At 37.8% G+C, this 25,948-nt stretch overlaps 3 protein-coding genes across 3 annotated transcripts; 1 reads left to right on the forward strand and 2 right to left on the reverse strand.

Annotated features, from left to right (window-relative positions):
- Positions 1-96: 96 nt before the first annotated feature.
- Positions 97-9,684, reverse strand: LOC131790325 (helicase-like transcription factor). The gene is made up of 14 exons (XM_066165505.1): positions 8,262-9,684; positions 7,914-7,988; positions 7,206-7,481; positions 6,386-6,549; positions 6,227-6,298; positions 5,603-5,822; positions 5,031-5,177; positions 3,826-4,094; positions 3,453-3,632; positions 2,643-2,782; positions 1,823-2,160; positions 1,260-1,553; positions 1,003-1,083; positions 97-922 (listed from the first exon to the last, which is right to left on the reverse strand). The coding sequence occupies exons 1-14, from the start codon at positions 9,477-9,479 to the stop codon at positions 770-772; spliced, it is 3,627 nt and encodes a 1,208-aa protein (XP_066021602.1). The 5' UTR covers positions 9,480-9,684; the 3' UTR covers positions 97-769.
- Positions 9,685-10,817: 1,133 nt separating this feature from the next.
- Positions 10,818-16,171, reverse strand: LOC131790324 (osteoclast-stimulating factor 1-like). The gene is made up of 11 exons (XM_059107522.2): positions 16,088-16,171; positions 15,969-16,015; positions 15,779-15,829; positions 14,938-15,001; positions 14,697-14,750; positions 13,807-13,844; positions 13,393-13,462; positions 12,986-13,035; positions 12,792-12,870; positions 12,603-12,695; positions 10,818-12,392 (listed from the first exon to the last, which is right to left on the reverse strand). The coding sequence occupies exons 1-11, from the start codon at positions 16,128-16,130 to the stop codon at positions 12,346-12,348; spliced, it is 636 nt and encodes a 211-aa protein (XP_058963505.1). The 5' UTR covers positions 16,131-16,171; the 3' UTR covers positions 10,818-12,345.
- A 110-nt stretch (positions 16,172-16,281) lies between these two features.
- LOC131790321 (uncharacterized) lies at positions 16,282-19,615 on the forward strand. Its single transcript, XM_066165506.1, has 4 exons — positions 16,282-17,792; positions 18,084-18,303; positions 18,648-18,752; positions 19,505-19,615. The coding sequence occupies exons 1-3, from the start codon at positions 16,349-16,351 to the stop codon at positions 18,700-18,702; spliced, it is 1,719 nt and encodes a 572-aa protein (XP_066021603.1). The 5' UTR covers positions 16,282-16,348; the 3' UTR covers positions 18,703-18,752; positions 19,505-19,615.
- The last annotated feature ends 6,333 nt before the right edge of the window (positions 19,616-25,948 follow it).

A 25,948-nucleotide genomic window follows, 5' to 3' on the forward strand; every position in this document is an offset into this window, starting at 1 on the left:
AATCACCCAAGTCACGATTTTGGAAAGTTACTCGAGTTAAAGTGTCATCGCGTGATATCTCCCTCCCAGTGAATACTTTAAACAAATAGCCAGAGCAAAAAATTCAAAAGTCGTTTAATACTATTTAGCAACCTCGGGTGACTTCATCACCAGCAGGTGTTACTATCACCACATAAATATACATCTTCAATTAAAATACGTGTATAACATTCCGAGTTGTTTAGCATGTCTGAATTAATTTCTAATGGATATCTATCTTTTAAAATACAAACCTTCTAGTTCAATTTTAAAGAACCTTATTAAAAAAGACATCAGAGAAATTGATAAACAGGAAAACAAGTCACCTCTAGAAACAAGCAATTGTCTTCTACAGTGCTACAAACCGTAATCCTTTACTTATTTCACGGAAACATCACAAGCATTGTTATTCGACGCTATCATCAAGTTTTCTCTCACTTTAGAGGGCATTTTTTTAATTCTAAGGGGCTCTGTATTTAAAGCTCTAAGTGAAAGGGAATTTGGCGAGTCGTGTTATTGGTGGATCAAACGTCACTAAACGGAACATTTTCAGTTCATCTTGACTTCAAAACAGTTGCACCTTTTTTTTCACTTGCTTTTTAAACAAGCGTTTTCTCTTTGGAGAGTTTTTAAATTCTTCTTTAACATGAACGAGAATCTAACAATGAGAGACGAGTCAAAGTCAAATGCTGTATACGATTCAGCCATTTTTGGCAAATCCAAAAGTCGTTAAATGTCCATATTTCCTTCATCATAGACCAATCAGATGCTTGATATCTCGGACTCGAGCCCGCCTCCTCTCTTCCTGGCTCTGCCTCTGTACACCGAAGGCCTGGCTCATCAGCGTTCTCTTCTGTTCTTGCAATGTAAGCATGCGTTCTTCCACGGAATTCATCACAATGTACTGAAAGATAAGCTCACAGTCAACGACACTGCACAAGCAACGCCGCCCGGTTAAGATTCAGAACTATCTTCAACACCAACCTTAGTAATAATAACTTCTTTCGTTTGACCCAGTCGGTGGCTACGATCAAAACACTGCTCTTCAATGGCTGGATTCCAAGCCTAAAACATCAATTCACCACAGAAAAGTATAAGTATGTCTCGTTACAAGTCTGTCGCAACATCGTTTACCTATAAATATGCGAGGAGTTTACGGAGTCCAGACCTTCTTCAAATGAATACTAGGTAGACCTGATGCTATTCATGCAATGTTTACAACGGAAAGTGTTGGAACATACCGGATCCATGAGAAAAACTCGTGTGGCAGCTGTCAGATTCAGTCCCACGCCACCAGCTGTCAGTGACAACAGAAACACTGTTGGTGAACTGGAACTAGTGTCGGCAAAGCTCTCTATAGCTCGGGCCCGGGCCTCTTGCATCATCCTCCCGTCCAACCTGACAAAAGTGAAGCCTTCTTTGTGAAGCGCCTCTTCGATGAGATCCAAAAATGACGTGAACTGAGAAACTACAAGGCTTTTTGTAGAGGGATCCTTATCTTGGATGGCACATAACGCTCCCATCAAGGCATTCAACTAAAAACACAGAGATCTCGATGAAATCTTGTAGGTGACAAAATCAATAAAATCAGGCGACTTCCATATGAGTATCGAACAAAAAATTCTAAAAATTATAAATTTGCTTCGCTCTGTGATTGAACTAGAAAACTCAAACTACCCTCTTGACCAATCACATGGAAAAATAAGACCAATGGCGGCTTGGTCGCTAGCGTTTTCCCGCGCTTTAGTCAGTTTGGTTTTCACAGCTACGCAACGAAACACTGCCTATAAGAACACTTTCAGACCTTAGAACTTTTCTCTTTTCCTTCCGATTCCTCGCTAGTTTTCTCTGCAGGCGGTGATTTTTGTTTCTTCTTCTCGGGAACTTTAATCAGTTCGTTTTCATTAAGGGGCGCACGACACAGAGGGCAGTGCGGAGCAAGATTCTCTGATGTTATCACATCCATGATGCACTGCTGGCAGAAGGCATGCGCACAACGAGTGATGACTGGTTCGACCAGGGAGTCGAGGCATACCGAACATTCCTCGTCACTTCCCGAATACAGAGTCGCGAGTAGATCTTTGATAAGTCGTTGGTTATTATAGTCCATATCGAGGTCATCATCATCAGAGTCTTCAAGCCCTGGAATTAAAAAAAGCGACCATTTGTAATAAAGAAAAGATTAGATATACAGTACATCTGACCTGGTCATTGCAATATGAACATCGCGACAAGTGAAAATAACCCACACCCGCGCCAAATGTTCGATATCTTTTAATTGAAGATCCAAAAATCTGTAATTTCTCTCTCTCTTACCACACCGGACGCTTTCATCGTTTATGATCTTACCAGCATGCAGGACGCTTCTCACATATGAAGCTTATCCGGCCAAGCTAGATACCGATTTTCGGTGGCACAGTTTTAAGAGCAACCGATTCCCACCCGACCGCAAATGGTAACTGGCTCGGTTTGAAAACTGATTTGAGAATTTGTTTTCTTTTTTATAGCAACGTGACAAATGTTAAAAAATATTTCTTAACACCCCCTAAGGTAGCTTCACCATACAAAGCAGATATCATGTTTTCAAAAAATATCATTCCACATATAAGATCAATTATAGATACCTTGCAATAAATCCTGAGCACGCTGCAACGACTGACATTCCTCCTCACAGAGTTTTGGATGCAAACAAAGTTGGCGAAGACGCATGAGAATTGCAAAGCAGTGCGCATACTTGGCGAGGACTGTTCCATTCTGAATATATCTGTTACGGAATAAAAGTTTCGGATCAAGTTCTCTGGAGATAGAAACAGTCGTAATTTCAGGGCTAACAAACATTCCCCCGAAAATCAAGCGATTGTCAACAAATAGTGGAAAAACTCGTTGCATTTTTTCCCAAACTTTTTCCAGCTACGAAAAGTAGTTTGCAAGTATCCAACTTTTAGTCTTATTCTCAGCCGTTCAATGATCTAGTCAGGTAAGACGCTCCCCCACCCCTCCCCCACCCGTACTAGCAGCTTCTTCCGCTGGAGCCGTTACACGGCTAGATCAAAGAACGGCTTTGAAGGAGGCTATCCGGCAAAGCTAAAGGAATAAAGGGGCTAAGTTTCTAAAGAAACTGTGGTGCTGCGTCGGTGGGAGAGTATAACAGGATAATTTGGCTTTATCAACCGAGTTGTTGGCGTAAATTTGCCACCGTGAAGAGTTTCAAAGCTGACATTTCGAGCGTCAGCCCTTGGTAATTCGCACGAAGGCTGACGCTCGAGAAGTCAGCTTTCAAACTCTTCATGGTGGCCAATAATTAGCTTTATCAACTCACTTGATAATACCAAATTACCCTGTTATCTGACTCTAAGCTTTGCCAGGAGTTTTAGACTCTGTATGAACCCAAACCAGATAGATAACGGAACAGACAGTGCCTCAAAAAGTCTCACCCTGTGATGATCAGTTGTCCGTGTTTCTGCATGGAGTCATATAATGTTCGTTCTTCTTCCGACAGTTCCACTTCTTGAATGACCACAGTTCGGGGAGGCAATTTAACCAGTGGTCTTCCATCATCCTGATCTGTTTTCAGCCTTCTGATTGAGATGTGCTTGAGGAGTTTCTGTAAGCGACTGGAAGCACAATATGGCGGGTCAAGAGATAAGAAGTGTGCTCTTATAGAAAAAGCAAATCTTAAGTAAATGACAATTACACTCAGCAACATCTGTTAATTTCCGAATAAACCTCAGAAACTTGACAAGCATATACAAGGCATGAAATAATTCAAAGAAATAACACTTTCACACCAAATATTACACAGCTTACTTGACTGCCTGTTCATCTCCTCTCCTCACGCTGGATGCCAAGGCAGCATTCCACCATTTTTTATCATCAAATGGCTCCAGACGCAAAAATTTGACCACAGACCACAGGTCATCCAACCTGTTCTGTATTGGGGTTCCTGTGAGAACCCATCGGCGCTTTGCCACCAAGTCAATCATTGCTTTGGTCAAAGAAGTCTGAGGATTCCGTATGGTGTGACCTTCATCTAAAATGACACGAAGCCACTTGATCCTATGAAGTGGAGAGTCAAGCTGAATGGCAAATAAAAATATTGAATTGCAATTTGTTTCAAATCTGTGTCTTTCAAAGGCTCTGTCTCACAATTATATAAAAAATTGGTGTGAAAACAAAAACACACTGATAAGCTCTTGGACGTAATCCCTTAGAAAACAAATGCACTACACATGCCATGGGTGCGTTGTTTATCTGTGCATGTGTAGCTCAACATGGTATATTAAAACTGTAACACTGTAACACATGTTGATGAATACATGTCTTAGATAATTATTCTTCCACTTTTGATATATAATGACTGGAAAATTGTCACATAATATAAGCAGGGTTCATTTTACAGCCCAGCTTTGAGGGATTTCTGAAAGTAAAAAAAAAAAGGTGCATAGAATTTGCATCTTGCATCAAATAGGGCACAAAAAATTGTGCCCATGAATTTTTCTCTAGATACATACAGGCAAACATAATGAACAAAAACATTGATATGACAGTGACTTTGTAAAACTCCCTTCATACTTTACAGTCTCTTAGAGCTGGTGATTTACTTGAGATCTAACCCAAACTGTGGTTTTATGCAAGCAGTGGGCGTCAGGTATTCTCTTTGAGAGGGTTGATTTAATGAAATAAAAGTTATTTCCAATGTTAGCTTTCGGCCCTGTTGACACCATTAACAAACAAAAATTTTCAGGTTTAAGGTTCAGCTAATTTGAAGACAGTTTAGAGCATGGTTTTGTTGAACAACAGCTAAACTTTGTTTAATTAATCAGCCCTTACAGTCTCAATTTCTTTGTTTTCTCAGTGTTTACACTAATACAAATAGGTTCAAAGACCTTTATGGGTACCCCTATCTTGGGTCCCTTTAAAATCAAGGAAATGGGCCCACATGGCCCTTTTGGGCCAGTTTCTAGAACAACCCAGTATAAGGAAATATATTTGACCACATATGTACTTCTTACCCGCCTGTAATCATTTGTCAGTGTTGGATAAGTTGTTAACACAATGTCTTGCTGTCTGAGGAAATTCACATCTCTCAAACGCTCTGCACCATAATACATGTACACTTGCAAACTGACATCTGTATGGATGTGGCTGCATATCTGATCCTACATATCCGAAAAAAATTAGGAAGGAAAAGGAAAAGTCTTGTTTTCAATTACATGCTGGAGAGGCCACTGTGAAATTGTTTTGAGATGTTTATCATCTTTTGTAATGTCACAGCAAGAACTGAAAAAATTATATCTTAGGATCCCCTTGGCATGACTCACTGATTCAATTGGTAAAATGCTACAAAGTGAATGCCTGTGTTATTTAATAGAGGTGATTCATAACAATAATTAACAGTATATCAAGAGAATAACTAGGAAACCTAAAAATTTTAGGAGGGGTAAGAAAAGGATGTAAATTGGGAAGAGGAGGTTAAGAAATATAGGAAAGACTAAGAGGGAAATGATTACATTCTTCGTTTCAAGCTCCAAGGTTGTACAATAAGTTGTGCTAAGAAGAGATGAAAGGGTGTTTAAGTACTCACTGTCCAGTTACTGAGCACAGATAATGGACACACTATAAGCGTGGCACTGTGCTCATCATCTGGTAGGGGTTTGCCACTGCCACTGCCACTTCCACAAATACTGCCACTGCCTGTAGAACGCCATGACTCAGCTGCCACATCAGTGTTAAAATCACTGTCAATGCTGACTGGTTGCATCAGTTCCTTTGTTACTTTGTGTTTTTCCTTCTTTGGTGAATTGCTGTGGGCATAATTAATAACAAGAGACAGTTTTAAAAGATTACAAATGTTTATTACCTAGCTAGCTCAATGACAAATTCTTCATAGCTCTATAGTTTGTAAGGTTTCTGACCATGAAATTCCAAAATCTCAGATTTTAATTGCCTTGAACCTCAAGATATCTTTTTCTGTCCCATATTTGGGTCAAATTTTAAAATCATTTGTCAAATGTCATGATGCAAAATGGCAAAGTGTCACATTGAAAGTCAAAAGTTGGGAATCCAAAAGGTGTTTCCAGTGATTGACATTACCTGATATACCACTGTAACTAAAATACCACACATACTATTTCCAAAGGTAGTAAAAATGGGCTCACATGTCTGGGAAAAAAATCATCAAACAAAAAGAATGTCTGCACAAAAATACCTGGACAACTTGGAAAGATACATTTGCCTGAATTTAAAGCCAGGCTCTTTTAACATCTTACTGTCAGCCAACCTGAAATGTCATGAAGCATGAGCATGTTAATTTAGAAAACATCTTAAAGATGTTAACTGAATTAAATAAACTCAAAAATACACTCACCTCTTCTTTTTAGTTGTAACATTCTTCCGCTTCTTTATGCTTATTTTTTTAACTTCCCCTTTCATATCCATAGGATCATCTTCATCAATTCTTTCCCTGTGTGGCATCCTCTCTTCTGGTTCATGTTTACATTCTCCATCTTGGCCTGAACTTGATGCCTTCCGCTATGACACAAATATTAAAAATCACAACTTGCTATGTAGTGTCGTCATTCAGACATAGAGAGGCTATTCCTACTTCATTGCCAAAGGCTCACTGAACTTTATTGATAAACACATTACACATATACAAGTATAAGAGTTTACTGACTTATAGTAATTTTACAGCATGCAGGTATTTCCAGTACAGTGGGATTACTGCCAGTAATACATTTACTGAATTAAGTACAAAGTACTCACCTTAGAACCCATACTAAGGTTGTTGTCAATGATTACGATAGGTACATGTATAATCAATACACTACATACTACATGAGCATCAAAAACATACCATCAAATTGGTCACTTATGCCCAAAATTAAAAGCCAAAATTTTTCTCAGTCAAAATGGCAACCAAAACATTCACATTCTGAAATGCTATAAAATTTGCTGAATCATAATTACCATTCTCACCCTAACACCAGTATACATATTCTCCATACTGCTCTCTATACATTTCCAATGGTACTTACCAGGAGAATTAACAATCAAGAGCTTCTTGAGTTTGCGATCATTGCCTTTATTCTTACAACCTTCATGTTTGATTAAGGGGTGATACTGTTTGGAGAATTAAATGCTTATCACTCTTGGGAGTCAAAGGGTGAAGCCACAAAGAAACAAACCTTGTTAGATGACCTTGCAAACATTGGCTTGCCATTAAGATGATTAGCCATAATCAGGCTGATAACAACAAGAGTTTTACCCAGACCCATATCATCTGCCAATATGCCACCCTTGGGAGAATGTGGCTTTCTGTCAGTGGACTTGTTGGTTCCCTTGTTAAACCATGTGCTGTTGTTAACTTTGTTCCAGAATGGTGCTAGATCAGTGTTGTTTTCTCTTGTTATCATCCAGTTTAGAGCTTGCAGCTGGTATGGGAAGAGTCTTGTGGTAATTGCCTTTTAGTAAAATAAAGACTGTATTTTGTTAAGAAGAAGCATAAAGTCAGCAATTTAGTGCAGTTACTACAACTCCACAGAACTACTGAGTGATGAATGATAACAGGATTTGAAGCACATGTAATTAATTAAATAAACATAGTTTGGGTGAAGGAGAGGTCAATTTGTGAGCCTGTTTAAAACAGCCCCTCAGCTTATCTTAGTTTTGGTAACATAAGATTTCTGAGAATTTCTTCCCCTTTTTCTTCTCCCTGTCAAAGGTTACACTCCACCCTCTGTCCACCAGGATTTTGTCAGATCCCTAACATTTAACTGATACTTATTTAAAGCTCTGGGGATTGAGGTACTGTGAGCATCTTGCTCAAGAAAAATAATACAGATGACCCAAGACATGAGACCAAAATACACTTACAATACTGTACATATTTTTACCTCTGGCTGTTCAGCTTTGATAATCTTGTCATATTCAATCAAACCATCAAAGAGCTGATCCAAGCGATCCAATGGCTGAGGATAAAATAAAACCTTGTTTCTTAAGCTGTATTTGGAGATTGATGTAAAATTAATAAGAATAAGAGTCTTAAGTATGAAATCAGTTTTACATGTTAAGTCATGGCGACAAGGAAATTAAGGAAAAAACTCTCATTATAAAACTGTGTGCTTGAGCAAGGCAGGATCAAGGAAACAGTATTATTACAAAGCAATACTAGTGTAACACTGTCCACAAGATCACAAAAACACAACAACAGAAATGATTTGTCTCCTTCTTTCAAATCTTACCACAATTGGAGTGGGAAATTCTTGAGGTTTCACATCTTGTTCAAATGGTTTCAAATCTTCTTTTTTATCCACTTCCATCCCTTCACAAGTACAATGACCTTGACAGGAAGCTTGACATGTTGGAAGAACACTGCCATTATCCCCTTCAACACCGGATGGTCCAGGGCAGGAACAGACAAGAATAGAATTACATTTGATGCACGGTGTAAAGTTTGAAAAAATGGTTGGAATATCAAGAAGACTACTTGAACTGTTACAAACAGATGCTGAATCATTGTTTTCAACACAAGAATTTGCAGCTGTTTGGATGGTGTTTATAGTGGCTGTTCCATCATCCGGGACTGGAACTCCGGGAGCGAAATTTTTTGACACTTCTGAGGTCGTAGTGAACACCACAGAACTACTTGAATTTACCAGAGATGAAACGCTTGACCCAGTTAAGACTGTCGCTGATATTGAGGTAGACTGAGCTATTAAATTTGGATTTTCTGCAACAGCATTGGGATTCTCTGGTGTTACAGCAGTAGTTGAAACACCTTCTGGAAAAGAAATAAGCGTTTGGGTTAAACTTTGAGGAATTACAGTTTGAGGTGGTGATGAATTTGTACCAGCACAGTCACGCTCTTGAATCAACATCTGGGCTGAAGATGCAGTGGTAGGCATCAACCCTAAAACTACTGGTTCGGGAATAGTGGGCAAAACGTTAGTAGTGGGCGAGGTATCTTTTTCAGCTGGTGTAGAGATTGTTGTTGATCTTGTGAAATAAAGAGGTTTTGTGTCATTGTTGGCCACCGTTGAGGTGTTCGTGATTAAACCTGTACCATGTGGATCTGCAGTTGATGTATCTGGTAAAGTAAAAGCTGGTGCTGTTTCCATCTGTTCCGCAAATCCTGATCTACCAGAACAGTGATAAACTGGAGTGAGACTTGAGGTATTTAACGAAATTTGAGTGTCACACCGGAGATTTTCACTCTGAAATGGTTCATTCGCACATGAGTTAGTATATTCTCCATTTCCCTGATCTGGTCCTCTGGGACATGCCGTCTTGTTGTTGAAATTTACATCACGTTTTTCACCCAAAACATCGTTATTCTCAACAGTCACTGAAATGTGCTTGCAAGGATCATTTCCAGTACGAAATTCGACGTCCTGCTCGTGGATCTGAGTTGTATTCTGCGTTACTTTATTCGTAGTTGTAAACATGCCCACTTCCGCCATGACGTATATTCGAACGGTCGGAAGTATTCACAAGTTTTGACACTTTTTAACAGTAAAGAGCCAGTCTCTGAGAGGAGAGAAAGTTTCTATTCTCCTTGTTTATGGATATGAAATTCGGGTGCCCTACACTGAAATCGGCCGCATGAGTTGATCATATGAGTCTCCTTGAAGATTAATAACTTTCGCTCTTTGGCGCGCAGTATTCATATCTCTACGTTGCCTTGTCCTTGCAGTCCATATTTGGAAAACTCCCAAAGGAGCAAATATCCAGTACTCTGATTGGCTATTTCAACCAAGCTGAAAATGAGATGTAACCAAGGCACCCGAGAACAAGAGATCTTCACAGCTGGCGTGAGTTGAAAAAGTTATTGTAAACATTGTTATTTGTGTTTGCGAAGGACTCACGGCAATTGAGCAGACATTTGCTGTAGCCTTTGGTTGGGAGATAAACATACACTTCTTGCCGGAATTTATGACTGTTTCAGGAGGAACGAACTTGTTTATGCTTGCAGAACAAGGTAAAGTGTCCCTTTTGCGGATGTTCAGAGTGAAAGATTTGTCATAACCCTGCGGGAGATAATAATCTTAGATTAGCCGAAAAACCTTACGAAAATCTAATGGAGAATTTAGACGCACTTTCGGAGGAGCAACTTGATGAGTTACTTCGGGAGGCTGTCGAAATAAACCAAAGATTGAAGTCCTTTGAGAGAAAACAGACTTTGAGAGCTCATGGCGGGAGCAACTTGCACGTGGGTGATCACCGAGGGAAAATTTACGAACAATCTGGATGTCAACTGCAGAGACCTCACTTTTTACCTCCCATTCAACAGACAAAGACAACTCTAGTTTCTCAAGCCAGTGTAACGAAAGAAGTTCTGACTTAAAGAATCGATGGATAAATTAACTCAACTGTAGTCTGACTAAAAATGGGCAAATTGATATTCACTTGTTTTTTTTTAAAACTAAGTACAAATGCGAAGTAAAACATATGTTTAATAACATTGATAAGGAATGATGAAACTAATTTTATTGGTAAATTCAGATCATTTTGCTGGGAAGTTTATTTTCTTCTTGCTTGTGCAATAAATGCCCTCCACAAGTATAATCCACCCTTTAAAGACTATCGATACCTAGAACCGCCAGCTTTTGTCTTAAATAACTCGTTGCTGAGTCAGTCAAATTGAAAAGCAAAACCCATATCTCTGCATAGCCTCTGCTTTTTTTTAAGGGAAAAAGTTTGACATTTACTGTTGAGAAATACAAACAAAAACTTGTACAATTTTAAGATTAGGTTAAATACAAGTTAGAAGCAAAAGGTTCTATGACACACAACCCAAGTGTATTCACTTCTGTCTTTTATTGACACAAGAAATTAAGTTAAAATCATTGTCAGTAGGTTCCCTGAGCACAGTCTTAAGATGGTTAAGAATAAACGAAAAAAATTATTAGTTTTTCTTTCTACTAACAAAAATGAGAGATACAGCTGAAAACAATCATGTGTACACAATGTCCTCATTAAATTTGATACTTAGGTAACCAGTTAAAAGTAAGGTCAAATAAATACTAAGGGATTGCTGTCTGCAAAATTATTTTATTGAAAGTTTTTCCAAAATAAAGTTCTGTAACAAGTTTGTGGTAAAGAACAGAGTTCTATACACAATATTACAACATTGTTAGTGTCTTCTGTCTGGAAGGATACTTGGCTCATTAATTTTTTTTCATTTTTGTTTTTCTTATAGAAAATTTTGTAACTTTAGTGTTAATTTCCATTCATTCCCTGTACAGATCTGTCTCTCTCCTACAAAATGCTGTACTTAAACAATCAATGAAAAATTACTGATAATTATTGTTAACCCTTTAGCTCCCAAGATCTCTTTAGCAATTCTCCTTACTGTCTGCCAAATGATTCTCATTATGTTAGTTTGGAGGATTTGGTATCAGATCAAGTAGTAATCCCATAACTGATACTTTTCTTTATTCTCATCACTTGCCTACATAATATTGTATCAGTGTTCTCCCCTATTTTAAGAATGACAGGTAAAATAAATTTTCAAGCCGGTAAAGCAATCCTTTTACCTGTTGAATTTTAAATGGTAATAAGAGGTACTACAGGCCATAAATGTTACTGGTTACTGCCTGAAAAGGAGAACACTATTGTATACTAAAATAAGGAGGATTTTTTTCTTAGTCACTCACAGGAGTAAAAGGGTTAAACTTCTAATTCATCTTTTACCTATGATTATCATGAGTAAGCTTTCTTTTATTCTACACAAAAGCTAAATAATAATTTCTCCTTGCACCATCAGCAAATTCTTTTACCAGGCTGGTGCAATCAAACAATTAAAGATGAATAGGAATTAACATTCCTAAATTCCTGAGATCAGTCTAGTCTTTTTTTCTGCATTAAAGCTTGGTGACAATGGCCACACTGTAAGTAATTATTTTTATCATCATATGAATATGTATTCTAGGTTTTTTACGTATTCTAAAATGTATAATGCAGTACACAAACTGCCAGCAAGATGAAGAATATAAATTGCCTTCTATCCCTCCAACCATACTCACTGCATAAACCAAGGTACCAGGTGTTTGACAGGCTTATCTTTACACAAAAAAGTTAAAATGTATCTTTTGCCACAGATTAGGTATACCCTCCTCATCACTGATTGACAAGGATGTTAATGAAAAAAATATAGAAATTTCCTATGAGTATACATCATGCTGAGAATGAAAACAGTGACATGAAACAACTGTACTGTGCTGGTGTAATGCTGATGTGAAAATGTCCTTTCACATAATTATTATTTATTAGCTAATGAGTTTTATCTCCTCTTGTTGCATTAAAACAAACTTTTATCAAGTTATCTCAATCAGAATCTTCTTCTTCACCATAATCGTCTGCACTGGGGGCTTCTGAGACATAAAGGACACTTTCTAATTGGTATTGTTTAGTTTGATCATCATAAAATGCAAGTCAAGAGCAAAATGAAGAAGCATCTGTTATGCACCAACTTAAATTAAACTGTAGCACTCATTGGACATTAATTTAAACTCTTTTAGAAAACCAAAAATATGCAATTTTTCATTGACCTCACAATTAGTAGAGAAAATAATCTTACTTACCAACAGCCCCTCGTAACAGTCTACCAACATCTGGATCTCTTGCTAGGTCAGCAGGAGTTTGTTTTTCATTGTTCTGTATGTCTGTTCTTGCCCCTATTTTTTCATTAAAAGTATCAGTTAATCAGAGTTTAACCCTTTCAATTTCCTTATCACTCCCTATCCTATACTAAAGATTGCAATGTTCAGTACCTCGCTCTAGCAGTAACTCCACAATGTCTGGATGACCCTTCCATGAAGCTGAATGCAAAGGGGTGTCTCCCAGCTTGTTCTGCAAGAAAATTAGTATCAAGTTCACCTTAATTAATAACTCCCATAAAAATGAAATCAAATTTGCAAGTTGCATCAAGTCAGCTTAATTTAACAAGCCAAATGAAAGAACATACCTGAACTGATATCTGAATTCTTGGCTGGGCAAGTAATATCTTTACACATTCTGTTTTGAATTATAAAAGTACATTACATTCATCAAAAAACTACTACCTGAGTCCCAATCAGTCATGAAGTAAAAACCATTAGTTGTCACACTATGCTCTGTAAAATTAAAACCATTCTGTTCATATCAGCAACATGCAGACAAAGAAGTTGGAAATGTATCATTGAATATTCAGTTTATGTTACTGTCAATCACGCTTTGAACCTCACAGGAAGTGTGTTATTTCAGTCTGAGTCATGATTAAAGGAATTTGCTAAATTTTGCCTAAAGTAACTGTAAACCATAGTGAGAGACGAAATCACGAGTTTGCCTCCAAGCCATAGAACTTCCATAACATTGAAAAGGATAGATATATACCTGTGTGTCCTCCTTGTGCTGCCCAGTGAAGAGGGGTGGATCCCGCCTTGTCAAGGCCATTGACTGATACCTGTAGAGCAAACAAAAGTTAATTAAAAAAATAAATAAAAAAAATGACACCATAAGAAAATTATTCCTTTGCAGGGTTTTCAAAAGGATATCTAGTTTAACCACACTGTGATACAAGACAAGAGGCACAATGTCACACCTCCATGCTGAAAACCTTACCTCAAGCATTCAGAATAGCTGGCACATTTTTCTGCATAGAGATTGTTAGCAATTGCGAGAGTTGATGGCTTATTTTGTAACCTTGTCAGTGCTTTGTTATTTAATATGAGCTCCTCTAAGAACTCATTTTCTAAACAGTTCTGGTTGTAAGTAAATCTAGTGAAAAAACAAATGCAATGATCTTACTTTGTTTTGAAGGCATTCCTGAAGAAAGCCGATGTTGCCTAGAAATAATTGAATAAGACTGAAATGTTCAGTAGCCCCAGCGTCTTTGCCTTTTAAACAGTGACCAGAACAGAATGATGCTTTTTATCATCTTGATTTTATAAAATAGTTACTCATAAGATCTTGATATTTAGAATTCTTTCTTAATCTTTTGATCCCTAAAAATGACAAACATCTAATTTCTTCTTAACATATCATCACTGAATCACAAATTAAGGACACAATAGTAACAGAAATGATCACTTAAGAAGCTTTCGATTGTTATACAGATTCTCCTTGTCAACACTATAGGAAATGTATAGAGAACAGTAAGGAGAATATGTATGCTGATGTTATGACCTAAAGGGTTAATGTATGATTTGCTATTGAAAGAAAGCATCAGACTTAATCCTAGCAAGAAGCTAACTGCTGATGCATGATGCTTAACAGCATGGTGTAGTGCATGCTAAAACACTTCTGACTATCACGCTGCTGATTATATACAAGAAGTAAACATACAATCCTAACAACTGAAAATGTCTAACTCCTTCTTCTTTCTGACTAACCTGACTAGAACTCAACTACAACACACTTCATGTGGATCAGACAAAATTACTGGCTGAGAAGATAGAAGTAAGGAGTATTTAGTTGGCTTTATAGCTGGAAATAAATGGATTCATTATCTAAAAACCTCATCTGTATTCATTCTTAATTCACAACTACTATAAATCAATTTAATTCAGACATGTATTGGCAAGTAGGAATGGTTATACATACAAGCACTTGTCAATCTTTTTGTGTATCGAGCAATACAGTTAAAATTCTTTAATATTCACTGCACATACAAGTTATGGATACACAGATATTACTACCTCTTTTTGCTGCTTCATGTAGAGGATTTTCTACTGATTCAGTGTGCTCACCAACTGAAACATGATAATCCCAAAAGGATAAATTTATGCAAACAGGCTCCTAACATCATACAACATAAAAAAATACACCCCATTGTACTGAAAGTTGATAAGAAAGTTCTGAAAGGTAACTCTAATGATTAGAATGTAAACATGATTAATTCTTCTTATAATGTATCTGACTGAAAGTATGAGCCCTCACCATAATTAGATGGTATCAATCCTGTCTTGCCCCCAACTTTTGCTTTCCACCATGGACCAGTGCCCTATTTTGATGAAGGTGTCAGAATCAAGAGTTGACAAAGGGAATATATAAGATCTTTGAACATGAATAATCTTGTTACAGACATGTAATCAAGATTTCATGCCAAAATTAAATTCAGTGTAACAAAACAGACATTACCCCTAAGAGTGACCAGCATCTAATATCTCTTTCCAATTTCCCCCCTGAATCAAGCATTAGGGTCTCAAAAATAAAGGAAATGATCACCAACTGAAGAAGCCATTGGTTGTTAAACAAGTTCTCCATATCAGCACCACAGGAAATGTTCAAAGGACTGTATGGGGAGTATGGATACCCATTTTTGGGTGCAAAGGATCAACTGCTACAAGGCTGTAGCGGATTAACTTCCTAAAGTCTCTTCCACAGAACCTTGTGCTGAAGCATATGGTTCCATGGTAAATCTTAAAACATCAAAATCTAGCAACTTAGAAAGTTCAGTTTTTGTTTGAAATTGTTGCACTTGAAGTGATATTAAGATCTGCACGGTCAATGGAATAATGTACATTCCTGTACACCACTAAGCTGCTCAGAAACGATACAGGTCGTTAACATAGTTCTACTCAATTCCACGCTAATAAAAGCTAGCTGAAGGCATAGATTCGATTTCCAGCCGATTCAAAATCTGAAGTATAAAATAAAACCCCTAAAATCAAGGCTAGGTGGTAATGGAAATCTTGGGTGCGCCCTTCTTCAACGATATGAGACAAAACAGGCGATACATTTTAAATAAACATATGAATACCGGGAACTATGTCCATACCCTGTCGATTATGTACAAAATATCTCCTTCTTCGAAGCTGATTTCATCTGGCTACAAAAGAACACAAGACAGTATTAAAATAACAACTAATTTACGCGATCATTTTCTAAAACTACATTATTCAAAGCGGTTGTTTACGGCAAACTTTCGAAAGCTTTCAAGTATTGAAATTTTTTTACACGATCCTTACCTGTTGAGCTGTGTAATTGTACAAAGCTCTTACGACTTGAACGTGACCTGTAAATTAAACAGAAAAGCAACATGAATAATTCGCGAAATGAGCTAAAATCAGTGTATTTCAGCACATACCTGGTTTTGGTATGGGAGGAGGTGGTCTGCGCGGACCGGACATTTTGTACGCAAAATATTAAAGTGCTGTAACAGGAAGTATATACTGCGCATGTGTTTTTTCTTATGAGCCAGCAGTCGACCAGAAAGCAAGAAAGTGAAAGAGCGGTTGCCCTGTTTACATCGTGTAAGGATAAATGATTGTGACAGTAATATGGTGGACGGTTGTGCGTGAGCTGTTGTTTCTCTTGAAATGATTTCCTTATAGGTAAATTGAAGGTTATGGATAAACTAGAAGGGCTATATTTTAAAGCTTTCACTTACAATTGCTTCAAGGAGATGTGTGCGAAAGAAATTTGGAGGTCACTTGTAAACTGGCTACAAATCTCTGAAATCTTCACGATAAATCATGCAATGGTGGATAACTTACTACTGGCTCTAACTGTAGTTCAGAAGCTTTATCAGAGGTTTGAAACTATTAATTGCCCATATTTGAAAGTCATAACAGATGATCTTGTTTCCAAATACGACTTACTAGACTGTCTCTTAAAACTTCTGGGCGATAGCAACCAACATGTTGTGTTCTCTGCAACTAAAGCGATTGTGTTGGTTTTTCAAGTGGTTTCTAAGCAAACTATAAGAGGCGAGTGGTTTCTGAAACTCTTTGACTTCGGGAAAGAAACTGAGCATCCTTGGAAAAAGCTTTATGTCATGGAAATGTTACAAAATATTCTAAAAAACGCACGGGAGACACCAAAGAGTCCTAGGAATTATCAGCAACGTATAGAAGGCACAGTCGGTCACACCTGCTCCTGCACTACTCCTGAAAATAATTTAACAGATACTAGTCTTTCAAGAAATGAATTAGTAGAGGTACTTTTGGGGAATGTTAATTTAAGACATATTTTTTTTCTATATGTTCCTTTAATTGTGCGACCCAATGGAATGTATTCTTTTATGAAGAACTGTCAACATACAGGGCTAGCTGAAGACTTCATTGTACTTTGGGCTAGTCTGAAATTAGGAGATGCCATCCATGAACAAGAAAATGTGAAGAAAGAAGCCATTTTTGGGGCAAAAGAGAATAACCTACTTGCCTTCCTTCATTTTATGGCAGAAATTGCAAAATACATGAATTTCAACTTTGAAGCATGTCTAAATAAGGAAGTAACTGATTTGAAAAGCTGCATTGGAGAACAATATTCTTTCCTGGGACCCCAAGAATTTGGGTCAACCAATGGTAGCAGACACATAGCAGCCAAACTGTATGAATGGGACTCCAGTAGTATCTTTGCAACAAGAATGATAAGTACTGATACAATAGATGATACTGTCAATCAGTTTTGCATTGTTACAGCTATGTTGACCCAGTACCTTCACCACCCAAGACTTCCACCGCTGATTTTTAAAAAGATTTTGGAGATTTTGTACAATGTCTTATTTATTCCAAGCTCAGTATTGTTTACACATGAAAATAAAGACAGTAAATTACATAAAATCTTAAGGAGCCCTTCAGTCTCTTTCCTGAGTGTTGTTGAGTGTTGTCTCCTCGCCAGAATACCCAGGAACCCCTCAGGAATTGTGGGATTCAGTGGAACAGAAATAAAAAGTCATCCAGGACTTACTGGGCAGACAGAAAGGACTGACTTACTAGCTCTGAGGAAAGCTTCACTGATGGTTTTCAAATCTGCTTTCATTGTGCTAAAATCAGCTGTTCAGCAGGAGGGTATGTACAGGTTTGAGTGGCAAACTGCATTACTTTTAACCCTTTGACCTCTAAGAGTGACAAGAATCTAATTTCTCCCTACATTATCATCCCTGAATCACACATTAAGGTCATGAGAATAAAGGAAATGATCACCAACAACACAAATTCTCCATTTCAGCACCTTAGGAACTGCCTATGGAGCAAGGGAATATCCATAATGTTGTCAGGGTGTTGAGGGTAGAGATGATTAAGGCTCAGAGAAGCAAGACTATTGATGGTAATATTTATCTATTTCATGTGTCTTTTCAGGTTCATTTTTATTCCAGAAGCTGTCTTTATCTTGTGTGAACCTGTGTTGCAGGGATGTTCTTTCTCTTGCTTGTGGTAATCCTTTCAACAGCAAGTCATCTGCACAGAATTCCATTGAAACAGAACTCTCCACCAGTCTCATAGCATTGTTTGTTGACCAGGATGATGAACTTCTTGAGTTGATGTTAGCTCTCCTATTGCTTTTTCAAGAACTTCACAAGTGAGAGTTTTGAAATCTTGTTTGAAATGTTTATTTAATAAGTAAACCCCTTCGGGTATTGTTACAAAATTGCAAGGGAAAATATCTGGCGGTCTTTTAGTGGGCCCTTGTTCCTAGGAGGATGTTATGTCTTTTAAAGTCAGCTGTGGTTTGCAGTTGTTGGCAACTTTCACTTCCTTGCGTATGGACGAGGGTTGGAGATTCAACAGTCCTTGGAGTGAAACTTACCTTAAGGGCAACGTTAAGGCTTTGCATCCCACTCTTCCAGTTGTTATATTGTAGAAAATCAGTGTCAATCAACTTAGCAGCTTGAAAAGTGTTGATTAGAGCCGCACTGTTCACAGCCTTATTGTTCAAGCGACAAATCCGGCAGGGGAAGCGAAGGTAACAATGACGTAAAACTGCAAGAGAAGTACTTGGTGTCATATAAATTATATAAAATTTATGCAGTAAGTACACGTTTACTTCAAATTTTGTTTTAATGACTATGAATACATGGAAATCATATATGTGACCTGTAGATCAAGAAATGAATATGAAAGCGATCTTCGCAGTAATGAACACTACTTAAACAATAAAAGCTAACTTATTCATTTGTCTCAAGATGTAGTCACGTGTGATGTAGATCGCGACGTTTCGACTGCATACTACTAGTCTTCTTCAGGCGATGAGGTCGACTGGTCATGCGTGATCTTATGAAGCATGATGCTCTGCTGTGCTTTTTTTACTACTTAAACAGTAGTGAAAAATAAGGCCTGAAAATATTTAGGCCTGTACAGGATCAATTTCATATACATTTCTTAATGCGCAGCTCACTTAAATATGATTTTCATATTCACAGTCATTGATTCACCACTTCACAGGTTTATTACGAACCAACGTAATGACCAGCTCTGTTGGTAGAGCGCTGCACCAGTATCGCAGAGATCATGGGTCCAAATCCCGTGCAGGCCTGAATATTTTCAGGCCTTATTTTCACTACTGTTTAAGTAGTGTTCATTACTGCGAAGATCGATTTCACATTCGAATTTTGTGTCCTTAAGGGTTATTTAAAGTGACTTTCTCTTTTCAACAGTCCACGGGTGGAAATAAAACATTATTCTCTTCCTCTGTTTCACCAGTCTATTTACTTTTTACTTCCAATTGTGTAAAACGTTGTATATTTTTCTTCTAACATTTTCTTTGCCAAATTTATTTTCAGGAATTTTTCAAGCGATGAAATTTCCATGAAAATTTTACTACAGCTGAACCCGCACTGGTTGTTTGCTGCTTTCACCGAATCAGTTGGGTTTGATCCCTCGTTACTTCTCGATCTTCTTATTTCATCAGAGACGCGATTTCTGGAGTATCTGACAAAATATTTACGCTTTGTTGTCAGTGATTGGACAGAATTCACCCAATCGTTGGCGACTTACAGACAAATCGATGAAGAAGAGGACAAAGCGATACACGGCGATTTGGAAACGTGTAGTGAAAGGCGAAGAAAAAATGAATGCGGAAAGCTTGAACAGGATGTTGAGTCTTCGCAGGAAGGTTCTGGCGCGCAGATGTTAAAAACGTTTCCTCCATCTCAAAAGGGCAAACAACCTTACAACCATATTCGCATTGACACAATTTCAAAGAACAGTTCAGAAATTCGTTCTACGGATCATCGCTTGGGAAGAAATGACAGTGATTACCTTGGTGGCTTGAAAAGCATTCTTGAGTCGTACTATTCAAGCGACGAATCCGACATGGAAATCGAAAGTCAAAGGGAAAATTCAGAGACAACGGCTGACTGTGTTTTTGAGGGCTCCGACAGCTGCGAACTACATTCGATGACCTTTGATAACAACAGCGTGGGAACATTTGACTCGTCTGTCGCAAACGCGAGTCATATTGTTTGTGTTGCAGACAAGTCATGCAAGGTTTTAGATAAAGTTATGACGATGCTGATTCGACTGCGAATGTCAGTAAGGAGGCTGTTATCCGGGGGACATTTTCCGTATAATGCTGTACCTCTTATCGCACTCATGGAAAATGTCGAGAAGTTTTACGATGATTGCTGACTCGTTGATGTTATAGTTCTTTTAAGTGCATCAAAACATGCGCAAAATATGGATTTCATGGAGAAACATTGAATTTTATCCAAATAAGTCTAAAAGCCATTATTTTTAGTCATCCATTGCATTAATCCTTTTAACCGCCTGCAAAATGCCGGGTTTCCACGTTTTCTGTGGGCGTTTTCTTAAAGAGGCGAGTCCAGGGTACAGCTCACACAAAGCAAGATGACGAAAAATAACTAGCTAAAACGTGCTCTTTGTTTGAAATCAAACGTAAGAAAAGCAGCATCGTTTTTTCTTCATGCCTTGCCCTAAAATAGGCATCAACAAAGTTTCCGCGGAATTTCCTTTTGTTCTCTTCACACGACTCGCCTCGACTGGCCTAGGGTCTGTACTTCATTTGTAACTGTAAAAATAACGAGGTTTCGTTTCAATAGAATAAAACAAGCCTGAATCCCAGTGTTGCAGGTGGGGAGGAAATGGCAACCCCAACCCCCCCTTCCATTTTCTTTAACCCCTCTTCCCCCCCCCCCCCCCACATCGCCCCTTGTACATGTCTGTGTTGCTGATAATAGCTCTTGTTCCGGTTTTAGCACTTGGTTTATGAAACGGTTTCGTTTGCTTCCTTTTGTGTCTTTAATTTCTTTAATTTAGAGTTGCTGAGTCAATATACATTCATTTTGGATTCGCTCCTTTAATTTCAAAGAACCAATGTAAACTAGAGCCCGAATTCAACTGTGTGTCATTTTCCACATTTCTGCAAACACAGCTCCATTTGACACTGAATTCTGAACCATAACAGCCGTCTGGGTATTGAATGAACAATTGCGTCCTCAGTTTGTTTGCTTGGAAACTGATAGAAAGCCTGCCATGGATACGGTCTTATTCTTGACGTGATGGTGACGTCAAAGAGGCATCTCGTCTCGCCCACGCTACCTTCACAACTTTTTATCCTCTATATCCTGTCCAAGCTGTGCTTTCTTATTTTGTTCCCTCGCTGAGCCATCTTTACTAAACCTGCGTTGGAGAAGCTATTTTTGGCGTCGTTCTAAGGTATCTACAATTAAATTTTAATTTGTATGGTATAAAATTGATCTACACCATTGAGTTTGATGACGTCTTTTTAGATAAACCTAAATCAATGGCAATTTATCCACAATCCCGAATTTACCATAAGCGACAGCGGGACTCGATTTTAACTAGGGCATTTCCGTGGATGTAAAGTTAGGTTTGAGTGTATTTGGCAAAGTTTCATGGCTATTTAGAGCTAAATTTAGAATTTTTGTGTGTTACATATTTCAGAGAGCGTATTTCCATGTTGATTTAAAGAGATGGTCTAAAAAAACCTAATATTGACAACGGGTGGGAATTTTTCCTTTAGGTGAGGGGAGGTATTTAGTATTGTTCTTTGCTACTCATAGCTCTTAATAAACTTTGTTGCCGCTATTTTTGATTCAGTAGTTCTGCTGTGGTTGTTAATTTACAGTTGCTAGAAATCTTAAATGGCGCCGATAAAATACATCGGTCAGTTGAATAAATTGATCTTCATCCCACGCAAAAGAACTCAACAAATTCTGCATATCGTATGTTTGATGTAGTTGAACTTGGTCTTTTTTGATATGTCAGACGCTTTACAAGTAGATTGCTACCTTAAATGGTTTGATTTTAGATCTATAATCAATCATAATTTTGTATGATCGCATGAACTGAGATCGATCATAAACTGCTCGAATAGAAAGAGGTCTTGAGTAGACGATGAGATAAATTTTGCGAATGTTCCTCTTCACTTGCGTATCTATAATTCAGTTTGTTTTTATCCTTATAATATTTATGTTCACTTTACCTTTCCACAAATATTTTCGGTTTGTTTGTTTATCCGATAAGTATCATTGATCAAAGTACAGCTAAAAACGACTTCAAACCTGGTTACTTCTAACTAAGTTATTTCCCTGACTAACTTGAATCAATGTATATTGGTTCGGCTTCCAAAAGTTAATTTTTTTTCGACTGTCGAGATCTATTTTGACATTAATGTCGTCAGTATGGGATTGAAACAGCGAAATCAAACTAGCGGCAGTTAAAAGCTCCTAATTCCTTGTTCTCAATTTTCTTCTAGCGACATTTTTTGTTAATGAATTCATTGGTTATTTTTTTTGTCTTCCGGCTTCGTTTTCGTTTGATTTGCATGCTCTTTGAATGAGTACTGATACTAAAAAGGCTTCACACGTCGCAAATGTCTTCCGTTCGTCTACTTCCGTATTTCCATCTGATAATATCAACCTAGTCTGGCTTCAAAACCGTCTTTTGTGATAATATTAAAATGACTTTCGTCGAAACTGTTCGTGGAAAGGAAACTTGCTTTCCTCATCGCATCGAATTTCGGTGAACAGAGAAGCTACTACAATAGAAAGGTAAATGTAACTAACTAAATTGATCGACAACCTGGAACACTTCCTATCACAGAGAAAACTTCGCTTGCGCTTTAAGTCTATAAAGCGCTTTTCTTAGCTTATTTATTAAACAAAGGATGGCGAAAAAAGTGTTATATGGAAATAGGGTTAATACTTGTGTCTTTCTCTCTGTTTTTATTTTTTTATTCATTTATTTTTGGGGCTTTTGATTGTACTCCAGAAACGGAAGTCTAAAGCGAATTCAAGGTTAGCATTACTTTGGTGCAAAAAAAAAAAATTAAAAAATGGAATTATCATTATTGTGTATGCTTTGTAGAGTGAAAGCTTGTCAGAAATATCCGGAGCTCTCTTAATATGAACGTGGTAAACCAGACGTATTCTTCTCCCTTTGTTTCCAAAACTACGCATAATGAATGTTTCCCTTTATATCTATTATTATTTTTGGACATCACTCGACATTTCTGAACAAACATCTGATAGTTTCAAGAAGTTTTAAAGAATTTTTTTAATGGAGATTCTTTGAGAATTGCCCGGCTGCTCGGCATACAGCCACACCGTAATGGTAGATACTGATAAATTCCTCTGTAGCATTTATTTGGCCACATGAAAGAAAAAAGCATCTCGTCAGGGATTTCTCCATTTGACGTGTGCGCAGGATGAGAGAGAGGAACGCGGCAGGGCTACTGAGTTCCTTTTAAAATGGCTCTGTTTATAAACGAATTTCTTTGCTAATTTGAGGACAAATTCCGGTACTCCTTAGAATCTCAGTTGACGTTAGTGGTAAATTTCTTTTAGCGCTATTCAATGAAGGTGATTAAAAAAACAACATGTTTTTGCAAGCACATGCTTCCTTTAAGTTAGAGGTTGCAAAACATCTCTAATCCCTTTTACTCCCACCCCCTAAAACCGCTGCGAAAATAGGCCCACGTATCCTAACTCTGCATAAGCTTAAGCCTGATACCGATAGTATTTCCTCTGCTATGCTTTGAGACTCAAACAGTTGTGTAAGGTGAGTGTATCGCCACCCATTGCTTTTCGCTGAGCCTTGTTGTAAACCTTGACTGCCAATGCCAAAGTCAGGCTTAAACTACTTTTAAACTACCTTGCTTCCGTTGCTGTGCTATATCTAAAACGGGGATTAACACTAGAGCTTATTTATTGACAGTGCTGTGACATTTGACGCCCCTTTTCTAAATTGGGCACTCTCAGTATTGGAAAACAAGTTCTCCTACTCGATATTTGAAAACACGTTCTCTCTTGTACTTGGTGGATCGAACCTTTAGATTTTTCTCAGCTGAGAAAAGTGAATGGATACAATAGTGCATGATATTCAGAAATATAGAGCAGAGAAACCGAAAGGAAACTGAAAATATATTGAAGTTCCCCAGAGCATTTCAGATTAAAAAATTGAAAATAAATCTTCAATCCTAGACGTATATAAAATGTCGTAGATCGCATGGGCTTCCCTTTAAGATTTGTATCTCAAAATAGTTCAGGCCAACATATTAGTTACGATACAATTTTTAGAGGAGTTAGGAGAAACGTTAGAGTTTTTTAAAGGGTATGGATCATCCAATTTCAGTTTTAACAGTTACAGATCAGAGTTGACTTACACCTCGTAATAGCCGGGTTAAAAACTATCAGGCCTCAGCGAGGCATAACAAAAGTTAGGAGCGGTTGAATGGGAAAAGTTTAAGAACACAGCAGTGGATGGCGTTCATTTATTTGATTAAAGCATGCTGAAAATTAAGTCTGGTTATGTTCAGAATTAACCAAAATAAACCAAATTTCCGAAAATACCGTGACACTTTTCCTAAAAAGACCTCCGGTTATTGTATCTTTTCGTGGAGTGCTAAACGAGCGAATTGATAAAGCGATCTGAATAACTCTTGCGGAGTCAGTAAGAGCCGACGTTATCAACAAAACGTTGAAGAGGATATGTGATAGAGGCTGACCGAAAAATTTTAAGCTTTCCCTGATAGATGTACAGTCCACCTGACTTGCAGCTTTAATTCGCTTGACCAGGGTCCACTTTAATCCGGATTCGGATATACGTCACGCCCACAAAACGGATATAGTCTTTCTGTCCGCTACCAACGTGTCCATATCTCTTTCATTTATACTTCCGTCAACAGCTTCAGTCCGCTGGATATTAGATTTCGAAACATAAATTAAATCAACGACACTCTTTTCGGTGCCTTGCAAAGGAGCATAACCACTTAATCACGAGAGTCCGATTGAAATCGTAGGGTAAGTTTCTTTTCGTTTTTCATTCTTGACTTTGAGCAATGTTTAGCGTGATACGCATGTTATACAGAGACGAGAAGACCACGCGTTTTAAACTGGAACTGACAAACCGATCATATATTCTTTCTTGAAAAGCAGCCACCGTCTCGAAGGTACAGAAGTGCTGGTCGAAAAGATTATCAGGAAATGAAACATATTTAAGTGTCTACACCTTGAGTAATACACCGTACACCTTGAGTAATACACCGTACCAACTTGTAATAGGATAAATGAATACAGGGGGTAAGTTTCGAAAGAAACTGTGGTGCTGGGTCGGTGGGAGAGTATAACTGGGTAATTAAGTATTATCAACTGAGTTCATAACGTAAATTGGGCACCGTAAAGAGTTTAAAATTAAAGCTAACCGGCGCTTCGAGCGTTTCGTCAGAGCGATTGTAAAAGGATACGGCCCTATGGACAAGTCTTTTACGATGTTGACTAGGAAATACTTTCACAATATCTTTAATCCAATTCTATTTTTTTTCCACTTGCTACGCCCCCTTTACGAATGACTTTACAATTTCAAAGGCCTTTTTATCACAAATATGTCAGTATTGGTATGCTAGATTAAATTACATTCTATCAAAGCTTAGCACAAAGCCATGCACAATGCTGCAACGAGAAAGTCTCTTTCAGCTCAGCACAAAAAGGGGCTTGTTCTCGAAACAAAACATGCTCGGTTCTCATCAATAACGCTATTTTTTTCTCTTCTAATCGAAGTGAGAATGGTCTAAAAGTACAAAGATAATTTTATCCTTTTGTAATGTCCAATAAATTCAATTTCTTGCTTTCGATGCTCGTGAAACCACGCCAGGGACGACATAATATTATATTGCTTGAGAATCATTTGCATGGAAATGTAACAGATTCCCACTCCATGCAGAAATCGAAAAAGGGGAAAAAAAA

Source organism: Pocillopora verrucosa, chromosome 4 (genome assembly GCF_036669915.1).
Source record: "Pocillopora verrucosa isolate sample1 chromosome 4, ASM3666991v2, whole genome shotgun sequence".
NCBI classification, from domain to species: domain Eukaryota; kingdom Metazoa; phylum Cnidaria; class Anthozoa; order Scleractinia; family Pocilloporidae; genus Pocillopora; species Pocillopora verrucosa.